Source organism: Aphis gossypii, chromosome 2, assembly GCF_020184175.1.
Source record: "Aphis gossypii isolate Hap1 chromosome 2, ASM2018417v2, whole genome shotgun sequence".
In the NCBI taxonomy this organism is placed as follows: domain Eukaryota; kingdom Metazoa; phylum Arthropoda; class Insecta; order Hemiptera; family Aphididae; genus Aphis; species Aphis gossypii.
Window position 1 is genome coordinate 43,025,572 of NC_065531.1, and position 18,750 is coordinate 43,044,321.

At 27.2% G+C, this 18,750-nt stretch overlaps 1 protein-coding gene across 7 annotated transcripts in view; it reads right to left on the bottom strand.

The window, feature by feature from the left end:
• Nucleotides 1-5,533: 5,533 nt before the first annotated feature.
• The window catches only part of LOC114130004 (1-phosphatidylinositol 4,5-bisphosphate phosphodiesterase), a 54,317-nt gene continuing 41,100 nt past the window's right edge, over nucleotides 5,534-18,750 (bottom strand). For 6 of the 7 annotated variants that reach the window (XM_050199910.1, XM_050199912.1, XM_050199911.1 and 3 more), the window contains 21 exons: nucleotides 17,826-18,036; nucleotides 17,570-17,629; nucleotides 16,875-17,012; nucleotides 15,809-15,888; nucleotides 15,577-15,712; nucleotides 15,408-15,508; nucleotides 14,738-14,904; nucleotides 12,868-13,078; nucleotides 12,688-12,781; nucleotides 11,980-12,144; nucleotides 11,728-11,916; nucleotides 11,012-11,165; nucleotides 10,778-10,935; nucleotides 10,279-10,650; nucleotides 9,936-10,140; nucleotides 7,486-7,677; nucleotides 7,004-7,184; nucleotides 6,729-6,932; nucleotides 6,486-6,651; nucleotides 6,294-6,374; nucleotides 5,534-6,229 (listed from right to left, as the gene is read on the bottom strand). In XM_050199910.1, coding sequence (XP_050055867.1) covers nucleotides 6,152-6,229; nucleotides 6,294-6,374; nucleotides 6,486-6,651; nucleotides 6,729-6,932; nucleotides 7,004-7,184; nucleotides 7,486-7,677; nucleotides 9,936-10,140; nucleotides 10,279-10,650; nucleotides 10,778-10,935; nucleotides 11,012-11,165; nucleotides 11,728-11,916; nucleotides 11,980-12,144; nucleotides 12,688-12,781; nucleotides 12,868-13,078; nucleotides 14,738-14,904; nucleotides 15,408-15,508; nucleotides 15,577-15,712; nucleotides 15,809-15,888; nucleotides 16,875-17,012; nucleotides 17,570-17,629; nucleotides 17,826-17,996 — 3,303 coding nt within the window. In that variant the 5' untranslated portion in view covers nucleotides 17,997-18,036 and the 3' untranslated portion in view covers nucleotides 5,534-6,151. The remainder of the gene's footprint in view (nucleotides 6,230-6,293; nucleotides 6,375-6,485; nucleotides 6,652-6,728; nucleotides 6,933-7,003; nucleotides 7,185-7,485; nucleotides 7,678-9,935; nucleotides 10,141-10,278; nucleotides 10,651-10,777; nucleotides 10,936-11,011; nucleotides 11,166-11,727; nucleotides 11,917-11,979; nucleotides 12,145-12,687; nucleotides 12,782-12,867; nucleotides 13,079-14,737; nucleotides 14,905-15,407; nucleotides 15,509-15,576; nucleotides 15,713-15,808; nucleotides 15,889-16,874; nucleotides 17,013-17,569; nucleotides 17,630-17,825; nucleotides 18,037-18,750) is intronic. The other variant, XM_027994881.2, reaches the window with a different exon arrangement.

An 18,750-nucleotide genomic window follows, 5' to 3' on the forward strand; every position in this document is an offset into this window, starting at 1 on the left:
CACGCATCTCGATATTATATATATAATACTATGAACTATTAAAATCATAAGTCTTTAATTGTTGTACAACCAAAGAGTGTTAAATCTTCTAAACTCAATAATATAACTATGAACTACGGGAGTACAAAAAAAAAATTGCACTTATTTAATTATTAAACCTTTAACGTAATACCTAATTAAATAACTTAAGTGTAATAACGTAAAATTAAAAGATATAAAGTAAAATAAAACTATTTAATAAAATAATTAATAGGTATGTACTAAGTTTGTATGCAGTAGTTAACGCGTATTGAGTTAGTCCGAGAGTTTGGTGTATATAAAGGCATTTTTAATTCGCATTAAATTAATGCACATTTATTATTTAATTCAATTCGTAAAATCGGATTAACTCTTATTCCGGGATTAAGAAATGCATGTAAACGCTTTAATGCGAATTAATATTTTAGCGGAAAATTTAAAATTTAAAATTATAAAATAATACTAGTGCGGTATAAGGTACTAATCACGTATTTTGATCATAGAATCCAAAGTATAAAACACGGAATAAAATTATTCGCATTAATTTTTAACTTTATTCAACATCTGATCTTAATATTTTTAGGTGCATATAAACCCGCTTCCTATTTTGCTAATACTCATTAACGGTTAATAAGTAAAAGTGTGTTAACGATTTGTTAAAAATAAGTCATATATACTAGGACATAAGCAAGTATATCTGTGGAACTCTTCCCGACACTTATATATAAGTGCTGGAGAATATAAATCACCTATCAGATATAAGTATTAAATGTACGCTACTACCTTGCTCCCAGTCAACGGAGGGTTTTCGAGGACCGAGGTGCGGTGTATATTCGTGAATTTAATCTAACCTAACCGTACTATATATTATAATATACCTATGTATTTAAGTTTTAATAATGCTATAAAATATAAATATCATGCGCCTTACCGGACTCGTAGTAGTATAGATACGTATCCGTAATGCAGTGATATAATATAAGGTGTCAAAAAAATAAAAATAAAACTCACAGAACACGTAGATCCAGATAAATAGAACACTGTCTTGGCTTGTTCAAAAGTTGCAGTCGTTCTCAGGATATGGTGTCAAAAGATGTTACTAATGTGACTGTCGCGGATGAACTGATAAGAAGAGACGACGTGCTCGAGTCGACAAGAGTCGCAAGAAGCCCTATTAATTCCTCTGCGTTTCCAAAGACATAGCTTTGTCCTTGGCGGCAGAGACTCTCATTGGGCCATCCCTTATCTCTGGCGACGCACAAACAAGTCACACTTCTTGCGCCCCGTTGTCACAAACACGTTCGTTTCTATGTGACCTTGAAATATAAATTGTCCCTTTCTTCGGCGATAAATGATGTTTATTATTTAAATTAACCGTTATTTATTTATTGTATATTTTTTAATAAATACAGTTAGGTATGATGTGTGAGCAGAACAAAAGTTTTAAATATTATGCATCAATCCAACAGGTATGGATAAATACAAATGATCTGTTACTATTCCTATTTTTGAAACAGGTGATATCACAAGAATGTTTCCAAGTATCGTCCTTTTGCATTCATATAATATCAAATACGATTAAAATATCCGAGATACTTAGAAAATAATTACAAACTTTTTTAAATTTAAAAATATTTATTAATTGTAATCGATATGGATTTAGAAAAAATCTGGGCACTCGTGATACATTTACTTTACTCTCGAGTCTTATTTATGAGGCACTTGATCAAGGCGACAAATGTTTGGCTATATATTTATTGATATTACCAGATCGTTTAACTCCGTTTCTCATGACTAATAAGTAAGTTCCATAAGCTGTCAGGTAAAAATAAATCTCTATAGATTGGTATACATCTTATACTTATCTAAGCGAACTCAAATCGTAAGAATTAGTGATTAATGATATCAAATTTACTACATACCTATGAAGTACCTCTAGAGGGCCTACTATAAATGTATTATTCTCTGGCCTTTATTATTTTTTATTTATATTGATGATTTATTTGAACTAGATTTAGTAGGTAAACTTTTAGCTTATAGGAAATGTAAATTGCGATTCTGGTTGTTTTAAATTAAATCGTCTTTGTAAAAATAAATACTTGTCTTGGGATATTTTTTTTTTAATGAAGATATGAAATAGAAAACACAAATAAATGTAAATACAAAATTATTATGGAAGTTTTATTGTGTGTTTAAAAAATTTAATCTGATATTAGACTTATTCATTTTACGTGTAGGTAGTATATATTTTGTTTTAGTTCAGTTATATGTCATAATACTGGGGGATCAACGTATCATACTTTTACAATCGAATCTTTAAATAATGTTACACACAGAAACTTGATAAGAATCATATTAAATTCGCATTAAATTACTTAGAATAGTATAAATACGTCACAACAATTTATTTTGATATTTTCAACGTACCTATTTAATATAAATCAAAACTATGATTGTTGTTTAGTCATTCAATTGCATATAGGTATACAGATATTATAATATAATCAGAGTAGTGAAATGTACTGAATTAAATTTTCTGAATGATGAAGTAGAGGAGAATGTCTCAAGATTCCCTAACTACTTGTCAGAATTATTACGTTTATAGAACCATACATGAATATTTAATAAACTGCCTATAGAATTTCAATTAATTAAGCAACTAGTAGGTACAGGTAATCACGTAAACATCCACTATGGGGGGGGGGGGTCGTTTAAAATCTCTCTTTAATTTGATAAATACGATTTATTTTTATATTTTACGTATATTATGACAATTTTTAAGACCTTTCTTTGGTTATTGTATTTTTCGAATACAATCTGATGGCGCTCCATAATAGCACCGAGTTTTAAATCGTTGCAACATAGAAAATTGTTTGTGAACAGAAGACATCGGGAAATGAACACTTCCAAAAAATAACCATAATATCGTAGGTAAATATCACGTGATAGGTGCCTACACAGTGTGTACCTATTATATTAATGAAAGATTGAAATCAAATGGTCAAAAATAAAACCATTATAGAGACCATCATAAATTCATACATATCATATTATGCTGAATTAAAGATGTGTCAATGTGTCATAGTTTTATTTGTTTTGATTTTAAACTTTTGGAAAAAGCATCATTTGAACTTTTAAATGTATTACTACAGTGTGATGCATGCAAATCACTTTCTACGCCAATGGTAAGTTCTAAATTAATTTATTTTTTAATTTTATTGTACTAAATATTTTATTGGATTTTCAGGCTCGTACCTATTTCATCAGTCAATTCTCGTAGTGATGATGTAGAGCAATTAATTTCATACTATAACCAGTATAACGTCATATAAAGCAGCCAAACGATCACATTTATCACCAGACACTTGAAAGATACCCTCTACATAAAAATTAACATGCAAATTTTTAGCGAATTCAATCCACTACCAAAAACAAATTTATGATTGAATAAAAAAAGTTCGCCATAATAAGGTACATCCAGAATCCACTCACTAAGCAGAGGTGGTTTCGAGGTGTTTTTCCTGATGCTGAGAAGGATTATGATAATTATACAATATAACACTAGACAAAAATAAGTTTTTAATATTTTGTCGTTTTTTTTTTTTTAAGCATAAGTACATATTATTTAAATATATACAATTAAGACTGTGAATATAGTAAAATAAATAAAAAATATTTTATCAAAATGTTAAGGTGTACCACTTAAAATAAATGATAATTATAAAGGGATTTTTGTGTAATAACAAAAAATTAGTTTACCATTTAGCTCATAGGTCATAATTTATAGTAGGTAACTAAGCTCAAATTTAAATATATGCACTACAGAAAATCAATAAAAATAAATGATGTACCGATAGATTACTAAGAGTTCGATAAGGAAAATTTTCTACGTTCATACGTGGCGTGTAAATCTATCACTTTTCTGTAGATACAGCAAAGCGTTTCCACACGTGCTCGCATGACGCACAGTCACACATGTCAACAACGTGTTAAGCGAATTTTATTACATTTTTTTTTCATCTAAAAGTGTAAAATAAATATTTTGCCAACAATTTAAAAATATAAATTTATCATTTAGATAGCTATAATTCCGATACCTAGTGTTTTTGAAAATATGATAGGTACTTGAATTCGTCACGAAGTTTATTTAAAGCAAACTTTTTTACATTTTTCAATTAACTTTATTTTAATTCGTTATCAATAAAGTTTTAGAATTTTTACTATTGGTATTCTAAATTTTATGGACTAAACAGTTCAATTGAAAAAAGTGTGCTAATTTCAATTAAGTTTCATGACAGATGCTGATAGTTTTTTAAAGATTTTGTACGATTACCCACTAAGATATATGCTATACGAATGGTATAATAGTCTGTTTTAGTCGCATTAAACCATTAAGCTGTTCAACGACTGGTCAGCAAAAATGGGATTTCAGCATCGAGTGTAAAAATTAAACATAAATACACACCATAGGTACGCATGTTTGGACTTTTTTGTCGCAGGGGATGCCAGACGCCAGTAGATTAGTGTTCTAAACTGATTTCTGTTTATAAACAATATCTAAAACTAAAAGAGAAGAGAAAACGAACTGACATCACAGACCACAGGGGATATTAGCTAGAGAAAGCAGGATAGGTACTTACTCTGAGGAGTCCAACCGTAGACAATAGTTAAAATGTATAGTTACCTAAGTTGCTTAAAATATACTTAAGCTACCTATGTAATAAGACAATTTTGAATGAACACATACAAGGCCTCTCCTGTGTAGAAAATCAAACATGTCAAGATGTAAATATTATTATATTCTAATAATTATTATACCTATGTAATTTATATTACCAGTGTAATCCAATAAACGATGGTTCCCACTGAATGTGAAATGATTTTATAACTAAAATGTTTGAGTAAATATTATTCTGAACTTGGCGGTTAGGTACTTGGGTCTATGAATATAATTGGAAAAAATAATTAAAAACAAAATATTATTATTTAAACTCGGGACATTTGAAATTATAATTAATCCGCAATAATATAGGAAGGGAGTCGAGAGGGTAAGGTCAGTAAGGATATAGTACTTCAACTTCAAACTAATTCTTAACTCAAAAGTTTTATCCAATTACGTTTTAAAACAATTAGTTTTTTAATGAAGTTTTGCACCAAAATATTAAAAAAAAGTTTACAATTTCAAAATTGACAGAATAAGGATTTACGATATGAATGATTATGAATGATATGGGAATATTCAGTGTGGAACCTATAAATTATACAATTTTAATAATATATTTGTTCATAAGTACCCAAGTCATTACGGTTGATACTGCGGTATACAATGATAACTCAATAAATATATTTTATATCTGTTTGTATATGATCATAAATTATTGATCATTTCTATCAAAAAACATATTCACATTAAAATTATTAAAGTGAAATTCCAAGGTACCAAAATATTTGAATCTCACAGGCCAATCTCAGATAGATCACTTAGAAAAGCTGGGTATTGCCATACAGGTTAGGATTCTATTTAAAACAAAGTTTATACTTATTAATCTCATTAAATAGTATAATATTAAAAAACTAGCCAACAAATAAGTAAACATCAAATTAGGAAAATAAAATACAATCAATGACTTAAAATTAAACACGGAACAAAAAAATCAGAAAAAAAAAATGTTCTAACTATATAATCATAAAAGGATAAAAACACTTACATAAAAGTTATAGTTTCAACCACAGAATATATATAAATATATAATAATAATAATAATAATAATTTTAACTATAGAATTTATGATTTATAACTAAAACAATATTACTATGTTGACACAAAAAATGTCCACTGGAAAGTTGTTATTATTCTAGGCCATAGAATGGCGGTCAGAAAGGATTGACTAGGTTGACCTTTTCAAAATATTGTACATTACACTGGGTCTACCGCAAAGTGTATTTATACTAGACAATTACAATTATATTATAGTTAATATTATAATTATTTTAGTTACTAAATGAAAAATGTATAAACATTAAACAATTTAATCTATAATAAATCATAATAATTTGGGCATGCACGATAGCCGTAGCAACGACATGCGAGTTATTATTCGTTACGTCGTCGTTGCGGCATCATACGAAAAACTCAGTCTTGTTGCTCAGCTCGTACTCGATCTCCTCGTTCTTGTACATCTCCAAAAGCTAAAACGTACAGATCGAATATCTAAGATTATATTAAAAGACAACAACAATAAGTCGAGTTTAAACCAGGTAACATTAAAACGTACATTGTTTATTTCTTTAACCAACTCCTGCTTTTGCTTCTCGTGTTTTGCCTGCAACTTGTCCTTATCTTTAGCTTGTTTAATCTGCAATATTTGAATTTTAGTATTCATATTAACAATAAAACCAAAAAAATGTGTTATTTTCCATTCACTTAGTAATTATTTCCTAAGGAAAATCTAGCCAAATGTTTTTACCTGAGCGTATTTCCTCTCATCCATGAATTTTTTAGTGTTGTTTTGTTTCTTTTCTCTTAATCGCCTGTCCTTGTCTCCTTTTGTCTTCAACGTCTTATCATTCATCACGTCCTTCATCACTTCGACAGATATCTTTGCTTGTCTGGTGTTCATCTCTTTTAAATCTCTGCAAGCAATATAATTTCCATTAAGTTTTAATTGCAATGAGTGTTTAGTATCAATGTGTGTGAAGTCGAATCATACTTTTCGTGTCTAACTTCTAACTGCTTCATTTGTGCAGCTTGGAGGTTTTCCATAAGTTTTAAAAGGGCATCCTGCTGTTCAGTAGCTTGCTGTTTTTGTAACGCCCATTTCTCTCGCCTATGACGTTCAACCATTTCAGACCACTGAGTCATTTGCTCATTCACCAATTTTTTAACACCGCCATCATTGATAACTTCAGTTTTGCTAAAATATCATAACATATTAAGAAATAAAAAAAAAAAAAAAATCTCATTTAATGTTTTAATTTCACCCACTCTTTGCCTTTAACAGCCTTTTCCACAGATGTACATTGGGATTTTTGTATAGCAGCCTTTTCCTTAGCTTGTCGCTTGCGTAAAGTCTCTAATTCTTTTTCTTGCTTTCGTCTTGCTTTTTGAAATCCTTTGTCATTTCTCAGGTACTCGAGGTTTATATTTTCGAATTTAAGTTCTTCCTCTACAACGAAATAGTATTATTTGAGCTCAGAAATTTTAAATTAGAATAGGTTGAGATGGTTTGATCACATCATGAGAAGAGGTATTACCACGGAGACAGGGAAAAAAACTACGAAAATTAATTTATAAAGAAAAAGAGAGAGAGAAAAACTAAGACAGAGATAAATAGACAGAATAGAGAATGATGCTAAAAAACTAGTGTAAGTAAAGATGAGATGAAGGACAGAGCCCTATGAAAGGTGATAAACATTATATTGGTTGAGAACAAAGCCAAAACAAAAGATATTTTTTATTTTATTTACCTTTCTTTGGTTCATCAGACTTTTTGTTTTTGCTCCCCTTTTTACCAGTCTTCTCACCTTCTCCTGCATTACCAGCTAAAATATCTTTGGTATTAATATCGGTTTCTTCAATACCCATGGCCTTCATCTGTTGCGCACGCTTTTCTTGTGCCGACAAAAATGCTCTTGGATCAGATAAAGCAGCCATGAAATCTAAAATTACATACAAAAAACATTTAGCAATTTTTTACTAATTAATAAATAAAAATTATAATAACAGCATATATTGAACAAGAAATAGCTGAGACAATTAACTCTATTATCTATGACATATTTCTATCAATTCTTAAAAAAAAAAAAAAAAAATGAAAGACAAAATCAATAGTTTTACTCAAGTCTCAAATGATAAAAATAAATATGAATAATTTAATCTTCTGAAGTATACAATAAAGAAAAGCTGAATATTATAAAAAATATTATTATTAATAAATTATTCACGTTAAACTTGAAAGTTAAACGGTTTAAAAAGTTAACGAGCTAAAAATAACTCGATATAATGCAGTATAAAATTAATCTGATGACTAAAAATGATTAAACATTTAATTATTGTTGAAACCATTGTACAGTATGCAATAAACTAGGATGACCATATTAAAAAAAAGAACAAAGAAAACTAAAATAATCTCTGATTTAGTCAATGTCATTTAAAGACGGAAATTCAACTTTTAAGTTAGGAATAAATACGTACCTTTTCTTAAACATTTTTTTTTTAAATTTTATATTTTAGTACTTTATTTAATATATATTTAAATATTATAATATAATGATATTACGTTTACGATTGTTTTAATAATAATAATGAAATGAAAGCATAAAGATAAACGATTTCAAAATCACATTTATTTTTATTATTCGAATTTCTGATTGGATCACGACGTGATCATGAGATCGCTGCTCAAAATAGAGCTATATATAACCTATGTATTTTTATCAATGTCGATTCTCGAGAAATTATTTAGACAGTATCTACTTATTATAGTAACAATATATTTGACAACAAATTTATTTAATTCAAAAATAAAAGTAAAAACATAGGACTTGATTATACTTACGTATAATTTAATATATTGTAAATTTGTAAATTTATGATATAAAATATACATTAATAAGAATTAGGTACTACAGAATGATTGGAATCAACGAAAAAATAAAGGATAAAAACGCTGTTACCCTATATGGGCTAGGGCTAAGATGAATCACAGATAATCTGTTGTTAGAGAAATTAGAATTGCACATATTAAGGGTAATAAAGTAAAATTATATTTCAAAAATTCTAGGTAAGTACTAGGTATACATTTCTTTAGTTTGCTGAAAAAAGCTTTGAAAGGTTGCCTAAAAAATTAAAACTAATTGGATTTTTTTTTCTAAAATATTTTACTTTCTGCGAAGTGTATCGAATTTGAATTCGTTGATGAACACATCGAATATTCGTATAATATACCACTACAATATATTCATAAAAGGTAAGTATTCAAGTATTTTAACTACCTATACTTGAAAAACAATTTTTATAGATTTTAAAAATGACCTACCGGTATATCTGTCTGATAATTGGCGGTATTAGAGTGATTTTTATTTGTTGTATTTTGCAATTCAACGCACGACTGTTACACACTACGAAAACGCGGCCAACTGTTGCTATGATTTTTATATCAGCAGTTGTTACCGGAACTTCTTGATTTTGATTATAATTTTAACGTTGGTTTACGTAGGTATAAGCCATGCGGAAATGGACAAGTTACGTGTAATTTTTATCATAATTCAAAATATTAATTATCTAACTAGTCGTAAAAATAATTCGCGAGAGTGGTGGCGATGGTGGTTGTGGAGTATAGTAAGACATGGGTGCGCAGAGTTTCTAAACGGCTTCAACCGGAGATGTTATATTATCGTCGTCCCCACCGACCAACGGTACGCGGAACAGGTTTTCAAAGTACTAAGGATTAATTTAATAAATTGTTATTATCGATGTCCGCGTTCTGGATCTAATTCTCGCCTGTGATGTGGTCACTTTAAGTACGCAATTTTTTTCGCGATAAAACTCGTTCACGTGTCGTATTTTCCATCCCAGAAACAAGTTCACGAAAATAGTGAAGAATAAATTAGCCAATTAGTATGACTAGGCGTTTTAACTGTTTAAAGGCATGCTATTTTATTTTAATTGCAAAATCTACTCAATAATTTATAGTATCTACTGAGGTATCTACCTACATTATAACTTTTTTTTTATTATTATTTTAACAATTAGGTAGGTATTCAAAAGTTGTTTTAAAAAAAAAAAAAAAATTATTTAGATAAAGCATTTAACTCTTAGGACTTAGAGCATACATTTTTATAATTATTTTAAAAAAATAATCGTATTATCATCCCATTAGAGGAAAAATTACAACTAAATAAAATATTTAACACACCTTCAAAACCATCAGGAACATAAATTTTCAATTCAATGTTACAGAATAACATAGGAAGAGCCATTGGGAAATTGGCTTCTGATCTTAATGATATATGCCTATAGCCAGCTTGTAGACCATCCAAAGGCAAAATTCTTTGTCCCAATAGTTTTCCATTTTCTTCATACACACCTATCCTCAATACTGCTAAATCTGGTAATACTACCTAAAGTACAACATTATAGAAATTAATATACATGCATTCAGTGATTAGAAATTTTAAGCATAAAGTATATTTTAAAGTTATAATACACTACTATGTATATAACATAATGACAAAAAAAAAAAGCAAATTTGAAATTACCTTTCTAAATAAAAATGGTTCTTCATTGTACACTGGATTCAAACCATTGCTAGGTACCATCCGGGTACGGAATTCTTTACGGATAGTATCTGTAGGAAGTCCATACATATCAACTTCAACGTAAGTACCAACCTTCTTGTCAGACAAAAATTGGCCAGCAATCACTTGAACCGAACACTGGGCAGCAATCACCCCATCTACAGGGGATTCTGCAAATGGGTCAAAGCTTCGGTCTGCTCTGCGCATGAAATCTGGTTTCAATAAGTATCCACAGTTACCGTTGTATTCAAATTTTCCCTGATTAAGCTGCATAGGTAAGTCTGCAGTTTGAAAATTTAATGATACCATTTGACAACCAGCATTCCAAAACACCTACAAATTAACATTATTGTAAAATTAAAATGATAAACAAATTGTCAAAATAGATGTTGATAAACTAAACATGTTTTTGACATTTATAAATTATTATATTATTGTAATAACAAATTTGTAATTTTACTTGTGGCATATAATTTGAAGAATCAGCACGGGTTCCTTTTGGATAAATACGACTCATCTGTCTTTTATTATAATTTACAAATTCAATTGCTTGAGATTTTAAATAGCCAAGTCCAGTATTTTCAGCAAAGGAACTCATATTATGATGAATATTTTTTTCTAATAAATATGTATAAAAAACAAAAATATTTATATATGATAATTAATAACAAAAATATTCAATTATTAAACTCACTTTCAGCTACATCAAAACCCTGAAACTTTATAGGCTGTGCATAATTAACCATCGAAGATAACCACGGATGTACATTTGTAGTTGATCCAGTATATTGTATAGGTGGTGGAGCCTCGGCACCTTCGGTACCTGTTCCCACATCGGGCGCTTCAATCTTATAAAAAAAACATTATAAAATAATAATTGTCAGTAGACGTAAATAATGAAGTGTGCACATTTAACTTGAATTATATTTATATTTTATTTTAATTTTGAGTAAAAAAAGATATAAGTATTCATTTATCTATAATAATAAAAATGAAACAGTACAGGAATATAGTGATCAGTAGAAGGCATACATTCGACATTAAATTAACATTGTTTTATACAGCCATACTAAAACTTATACTCAAACAATCTGATGTATTGGTGACACATGAAGTCTAAATATAATATTAAGACAAATGTTAAAATCCCATTATTAGACAAGTAAACTTCAAGAAAAGTGATGAACATATTGTCACCCTAAATAATAGCTTTCAAAAATCTGATGAATAGCATAATAATTAATAGACAAATTTAAATCTACTTATAGGTGAATTAAATATTATATAAATACAATAATATATTGTTAAGAGTCATGATGATGGATGATTCAGTAATACGTATTAATTAGTAAAAATAAGGTAAGTAATAAAAGTATATAATACCCAATATTCATTAAAGTTTTGTATTACCTTTTTTTCTTCAGGGGGATTTGAAGTTACTGCAGTTGCATCCTCTTTTTCTTCGTCCTCAATGACAAACTGGCCTTTTCTAAATAGCTCTAACTCACTTTTTTCAACTTCTGGTTTTAACCGTTTATTCTTAATCATGATTTTTCTTTTAAGTAATGACGGAGGAGGTAATGGTACTCCTGGATCACACTTAAAAATAAAATATTATTAAAACAAAAATCATAAGCATTAAAACAACAATTATAAACTCACTGGAAAATCGGGTAGGCACTCTCTCATTAATAAATCTCCAAGAATTTCATCACAATATTTGGCAAGTTTGTATTGCTGACTTTTACAACAATGGTTCTCAAATGACAAAATAATTGGAAAGTCAGATGTTACAAATGCCGTGTCTCGAATAGCATAAATTACATCCTAAATAGTCAAATAAAACACTCTTTACTATCTAAAAATTAAGTAGTTATAAACATAAGAATGACAATAATGTTAAATAATATGATCTTAATTTTAATATATAAATATAACTCAAGTTTTACTTAAAAAAAAATTAAAATATTATAATCATCACTTAAATCTTTTAAAATTTTAAGTCTGGAAAAGTATGAAATCAAAACGATTAAGTATTTAATAAAAAAATAAAAGAAAAAGAAAAAAAGATAGCAATAAATTAAACATTATTTAAAATGTTAACCTAACTTTAACGAGAATAACACAATTTTTTTTTTGATAATATTCATGATTTATAAATATTTTAACTTCATTTTTAAAATTAAATTTATAATTTATTTTTTTTTAAATATTTTATTTAAGGATTTATTTACATTGCTAAAATAAAAACAGTTTATAGTGTTTTTATTATACAGACTGAATTCTGATGGTCAAGTTTGTTTAGAAATTAACTGCTCATCTTAGAAAATATAACTCATATAGTCATTTTACTAAAAATAATAATCTTACCTTAAATAGAATATCTGTACACATAGCTTTCCCGTGGGTAATAATTGGTTCTTCTTCTTCACCTTTACCATCCCAACAATCAAGTTCAACACATCTATAGAATTTCAAGGTAGATTTTAAAAAATAAAAATTAATTTGAATGAAAACAAAAACTTAAGTTTTTTTTAAGTATAACCTCACCTGCATCCAGCTAAAAGTGTCTGACGATACATTTCAACACTAGACTTTCCACCAAATTGTCGTCCAGATAAATATGTGTTGTGAGATGAATTAATATAATAATGAGCTAAAGGTTGATCCATATCCATGTAAAAATCTAATCGATCCAAAAATACTGGTGCATTTTCATCAGACATTAAATATCTAATGAGGCCTTCTTTTGATAGTTGTTCTAAAAAAATATTATTGTTATTCGTATACTGGCCTTAATTAAATAATAAGTTATTAATTCATATATTACATATATTAGATGTAACCATATAAACACAAAAATCTAAAATCATTAATGAATAATACAGTATTATGTAGTACTACAAATCAGAATATGGATGTTGATTTAGATCTCAAAAAATTTGGCAATAATTTTGTACGTAAATATTATTCAACACTCAGTAAAAATCCACATAATTTAAGTAAATATTATGAAAAAAATTCGATATTTATGCATCAAAAAGTGACCGCTGATGCTCAATTTGTGGTTGGCCAAAAAGACATACACGATCGTGTGGATCAACTGGGCTATAAAGGATGTAACACCAATATACTATCAGTAAACACTGAAAAACTCTACAACTATATAGTAATAGTTATTGTTGGTGACTTGACTAAACACAATAATAATCAGAGAAAATTTTCGCAGACAATTGTTCTAGATAGCAATACTAAAGATGAATGTGTAATAAAAAACGACACACTTTTTTATTTAGATCACAGAGTACAGTTTAATATAGATAATAAAGAAGTAACAACATACACAAAAAAAATTCAAAACCAAACATGTAATAGAAAAATGCAGTCTTTAAGTCAATATGATAAAATGTTGTATCCGCCTAGAAGTAACCAGTTATTTGTGTCCGGTATACCAGCCAATACAAAACCTCAGGACCTGAGTCACTTCTTTGAACAATACGGTCAACTATACAGCTTGAGGATCATGACAAAAAATGTGAACTACGGTTTTGTAACATATGCTACATCAGACTCCACCCAGGCAGTATTACAAAATCGTCCAATAACATACCCAGATAAAACTGGAGTATGGTTAGTTATTAAAGAGAAAAAAAAGACATACCACTACAAAGAAAATAAATATCTACCGACTAGTCATCAGTTGTTTGTAGGCGATATTCCAGTTAACGTGACTTCTGATGAATTGAAACAATTTTTTAGCATGTGGGGCGATGTAGTGAGCGCACGAATTATAACAACAGAGAAAAACCTAGAACCTACTAAAGATTTTGTGCCAGGATTTGTGACATTCATGACAGCAGACAGTGCAAAAAAAGTGTTAAGCAATCAACCAATTATGTATCCTGATCAAAATGGTATAGCATTGAAAGTAATGGAAAAAATAAGTAGAGTACAGAAAAAGAAAAATATTGTTCATGAGGAATATCAAAAAAATGTGAATGATGACGGTTCATTATTTGTATGTTTTTAAATAACTTAATCAATTTCATAAAATACGATATGAAATACTCAGAAGATATTCAGATTCAGAACATGATATTTAAATTGTAGGTTGTCATTCATAAAATTAAAGCTTAAAACAATATAATGAAAAAAAAAAAATGTATATATATTTCTTTTTACAAAATTTTGCTTTATTTCAAATAAAAATTATGTAAAAAATAGTTCTAAAAACATTAATAAATTTTAAAATAATGCGTGTAATTTCATAAAAGAATTGTCTTGTGTATAGGTGTTATTAATGTGCTGTGGGTTGCTAAGTTTTAACATTTTCCAAAATAGGTAGTACTATAAAAAGTTTGGATAGCGTCCCTGAACTATTGTGTTAATTTTAATAAAATATTTAGTTCAAAATGCTTACTTTCATTCTTCACCTCTTCAGATGGTTCATAGTCGTTGATAATTTCAATTGCTCTCTTTTCATCATACAAAGGGTATAAAATTTCGTTTAAACGAGGATCGCGCTGTTTCTCATTTAGGAATGTGATAAATTGATCTAAACTAATATTTTCAGCTTTTCCTTGAGTGCTAAATACAAAATATTATTATGTATGTAGTATATCATGTAAATGGATAAAAGATTTATTTACTATATTATTATTATATAATATAATAATTATAACTATATACAATATTATATTATTATTATTTTTTTTTTAATTTATTTAAAAATGTTTGAAGTATTTCTACTATCTTAATTAATCTGGTGCTAAAATGATACTTTTAAGAAGCTTCTTAAAATTGTAAGTGACTTTATTAATATATTAAATGCATTATGCATAATATACTTCATAATGTATTCATCACAAAATACACTACAGAAGTTAAATTTATGTTAGAGTTCCATGCAGTTTTAATTGTATTGTATAAGTTTATATGATTTTAAATCAAATTAAAAGTGTATAATATATACTGCATTTTTTTTTTTTACTTCAATATAATATATTAATATTAAAAAATGCAAGAAAAGACGCAACAAATTTTTGTATATTCTGACACTGCAATAGTGGTATAAGTAATTAATTACTTACATTGACTGAAAAAGTTCTTCGATATCATTTCTAGGGCATATCTTGTGATAAAGTTCATAGAATTTATCAAATGTAAAATCTGATGGCTCAATAGTGTCATTCTAAAATAAAAATTAAATTAAAATAAACATTATATAAATATTTTTTGAATATTTTAAATTTTTTATACTTTTCCACTAGGCAAGTTGAGATCAGCCAGACACTGGTAAACCATTTTTTCAGTTTTACCTGAAGCAAATGTTCTAGCAATAACTTTTACAGGAACTTTACCTTTTGGATCCACTAACATGCCTAATCGCATCCAACTATAATGTATTAATATTAATTAATGACACAGAATAAATTTATTTTATATAAATAATGTATATTATGTTCTATAACACAAATTATAATATACTCACTGTTTCATAAGATTTGTCCGTACACAAACATTATTCATTTTGTTGTTATGAGTGATCTTACGAAGGCCTTCTTGCCATTGCTTTATTGAAATAAAGAATACATAATAATTAGAGGTACTTATTTATCAGTTATAAAATGATTTAAATACAAATTCAAATATTTAAAATTTATTGTTCATTAAAATCCTAAAACTATTAAAAGAATTATAACATTATTATAACTTATATCATAATTTTTTTTTTTTAATAAATATTAAAATAAAGATCTCTAGTGATGATGATGAATATATAAGCTAATCATAAATCAGAAGATTGAAATTTAAATAAAATAACTAATTTTTATAATTTAATTTTAAGTTATCCTTTTAGACAACATTTGAAAATTACATAATACACATAATTATGTACTACATATAAATTTCAAATGGAGTATATAAAAAAAATGTTGGTAGTTCATGAAACTTAAGTTTTGTTATATTAAGTATGATAGATACAAATTTAATATTAAACTGTGGAATTCATAACTATTACTTGTACATGAATGATAGTAAATCATATTGATGACAATGAAACATGAAATAAATAAAAAGGTATCTTGTATTTGGTAAAAATTATTTTTGTAAGGTAAATGATGAAATTATGTATTGCATATTTTGGGTTAAAATACTATCGAGTTAATGATAGATAAGTAATTGTAACATAATTTTTCAGTTACTATTTATTGATATAAATACATATTTGAAAAAACTTAAATAAACGTTAAAAGTCACTACCTACTATAAACTATTTAACTTAAATATTCAGTTTTAAAAACAAGATATCAACATATAATTTTTTTTCAAAGAATTTTTACAGATTTGATTAAGTAATATAATGAAACTCTTGGTGTTTTCATTACACTATAGTTTTGCATTACATTAACTTGTAATATTTAAGGTGCGTAAAAAGGTATTAGGTAATAGTATAATTATAATAATTTTGAATAATTTGTTGGATAGTTTAATATTACTACATAATATTATAAATTAAATAATTTTAAACGATGTAATTATTCAGTATTGTTTACTTTAGCTGTAGCAGCATCTGGACAAATAACATGCTGATAATTTATGTTGATGTAATCTGTGTTGCTGCATATAGTTAGGGATTTCTCTTCTAAGGTATCGCCATGTTTATTTATCAACTGTTGTTGTTGTCGGGTATCCTGGAAAGACAATATAAATATTTTATATTAAGTATGGATTTCCACACCTGAATTATTTTGTTTCAGTCTTACAAAAGTATAACATAGATATTTTGCATTCTGCAGAATCAATTTTGCTTTAATATTCAAGTGAATGTAACTTATAAAATTTTATTTTATTTTTGACATTATCTATGCTTATACCAATCTAAATTGTAAATGATATTCTAATTATTAAGCTTGTTATAAATACTTTTATACAATAATATTTTACACATCTACTTTTACTCATAATTTACTTAAAAATTAAAATAGCATACAAGCTAACATAATATAAACATAGATCATTAATATTTCTGATAATTACGTTTAAATAAAAGGTAAATTTAAACTTAAAAGCTAACAAAACAAAGTTAGTTTGGCTCACATAAATTTGCTATGTTGTAATTTTGTTAGATGGATAAATTATAATATGCAATAGTGGAATTTTTTATAAAACAGTTCAAAACTGGGTTAAATATATAGATTTCATAATGTCATAATGTAAAGTTGATAATTTTTTTTCAAAAATAGCTTACTTTGGGTAATCCTCCAGAGCGTATGTCACTGACCTGGCACAACTCAATGACATCTCCATCCTAAAAATAGAGGAATATATTTAGAAAAATCTAAATTACAAATTATAAATATATAATAATAGTAGTATATAATAACCTTTATAATAATAATAGAAAAAATAAAAAATAAACTTTTAAGATGAAAAATTAATTTAATTTATTTAAAAAAAAAAATAATAATACTATTGAGTATTCATTCTTTTAAAATATTACTTACTCTATTTTCACTTTTCCAATAGATGAAGAATCCATATTCATCAACTTTAAATGTACAGCCATATTCAATTTCCACATTGTCTTTTTCTTCAGACCAGCGGTCGAACACACAACCTTGTAGTAACACTTCAGGAACTGGGATTTGCCAATTGAATTCAAATTTCTTTGTCATTGCGACCGATTGGCCGTTATATTCACGTTGTGTTCATGGACTATTGAAACAAACAAGTGAGTAATTAATCAGAATCAACTACTATTAAAAATAAATTTAATGGGTTTTTAAGTAACAAATTAAAGAGCAATTAAGGTTGAGATGGATTTTTGGATGCAATAAATTTTATATTGTACCTATTATTATTAAATAATGATGTAATTAAAATTGAAAGTGGATATTGAGACATAATAAGCATAACAGAATTTTACTTTTTTATACCATTACACTAATACGAGATGAATATAATTGATTATTTAAGTGGGTAAGTAAATATATGATATTACAATCAGATTAATTATAACTTATAAGTATACAATTGACTACTGTAGAAACATATGTGATTTTAATAATTGTTAGATTCTTTTGAACAAAAATGTAATTAATGGTTACCCGTTGTACTTATATTATAATAATCAGTATCTAGATTTAAGAGTAAAGTATTTGTTAAGCACCATATGTTGTGCAATTTTAGGAATGATTTTTAACAAAACACAATCGAGCTTTATATTTCAAACTTGTAAGTAAAAAAGTGGCTTGAAAAATTAACCAAAAAATAAATAAATTTAAGAGTCGGCAGTATGCAGTAAAGATTAGTTTAACCTTAAATTTTGAGAGTAAACATAATACAAAATTATAGTTAGGTGGGTATAAAATCACAGAATAAATAAAATTCTATGGGGACCACCTAATTGTGTCACAACTATAAGAATAC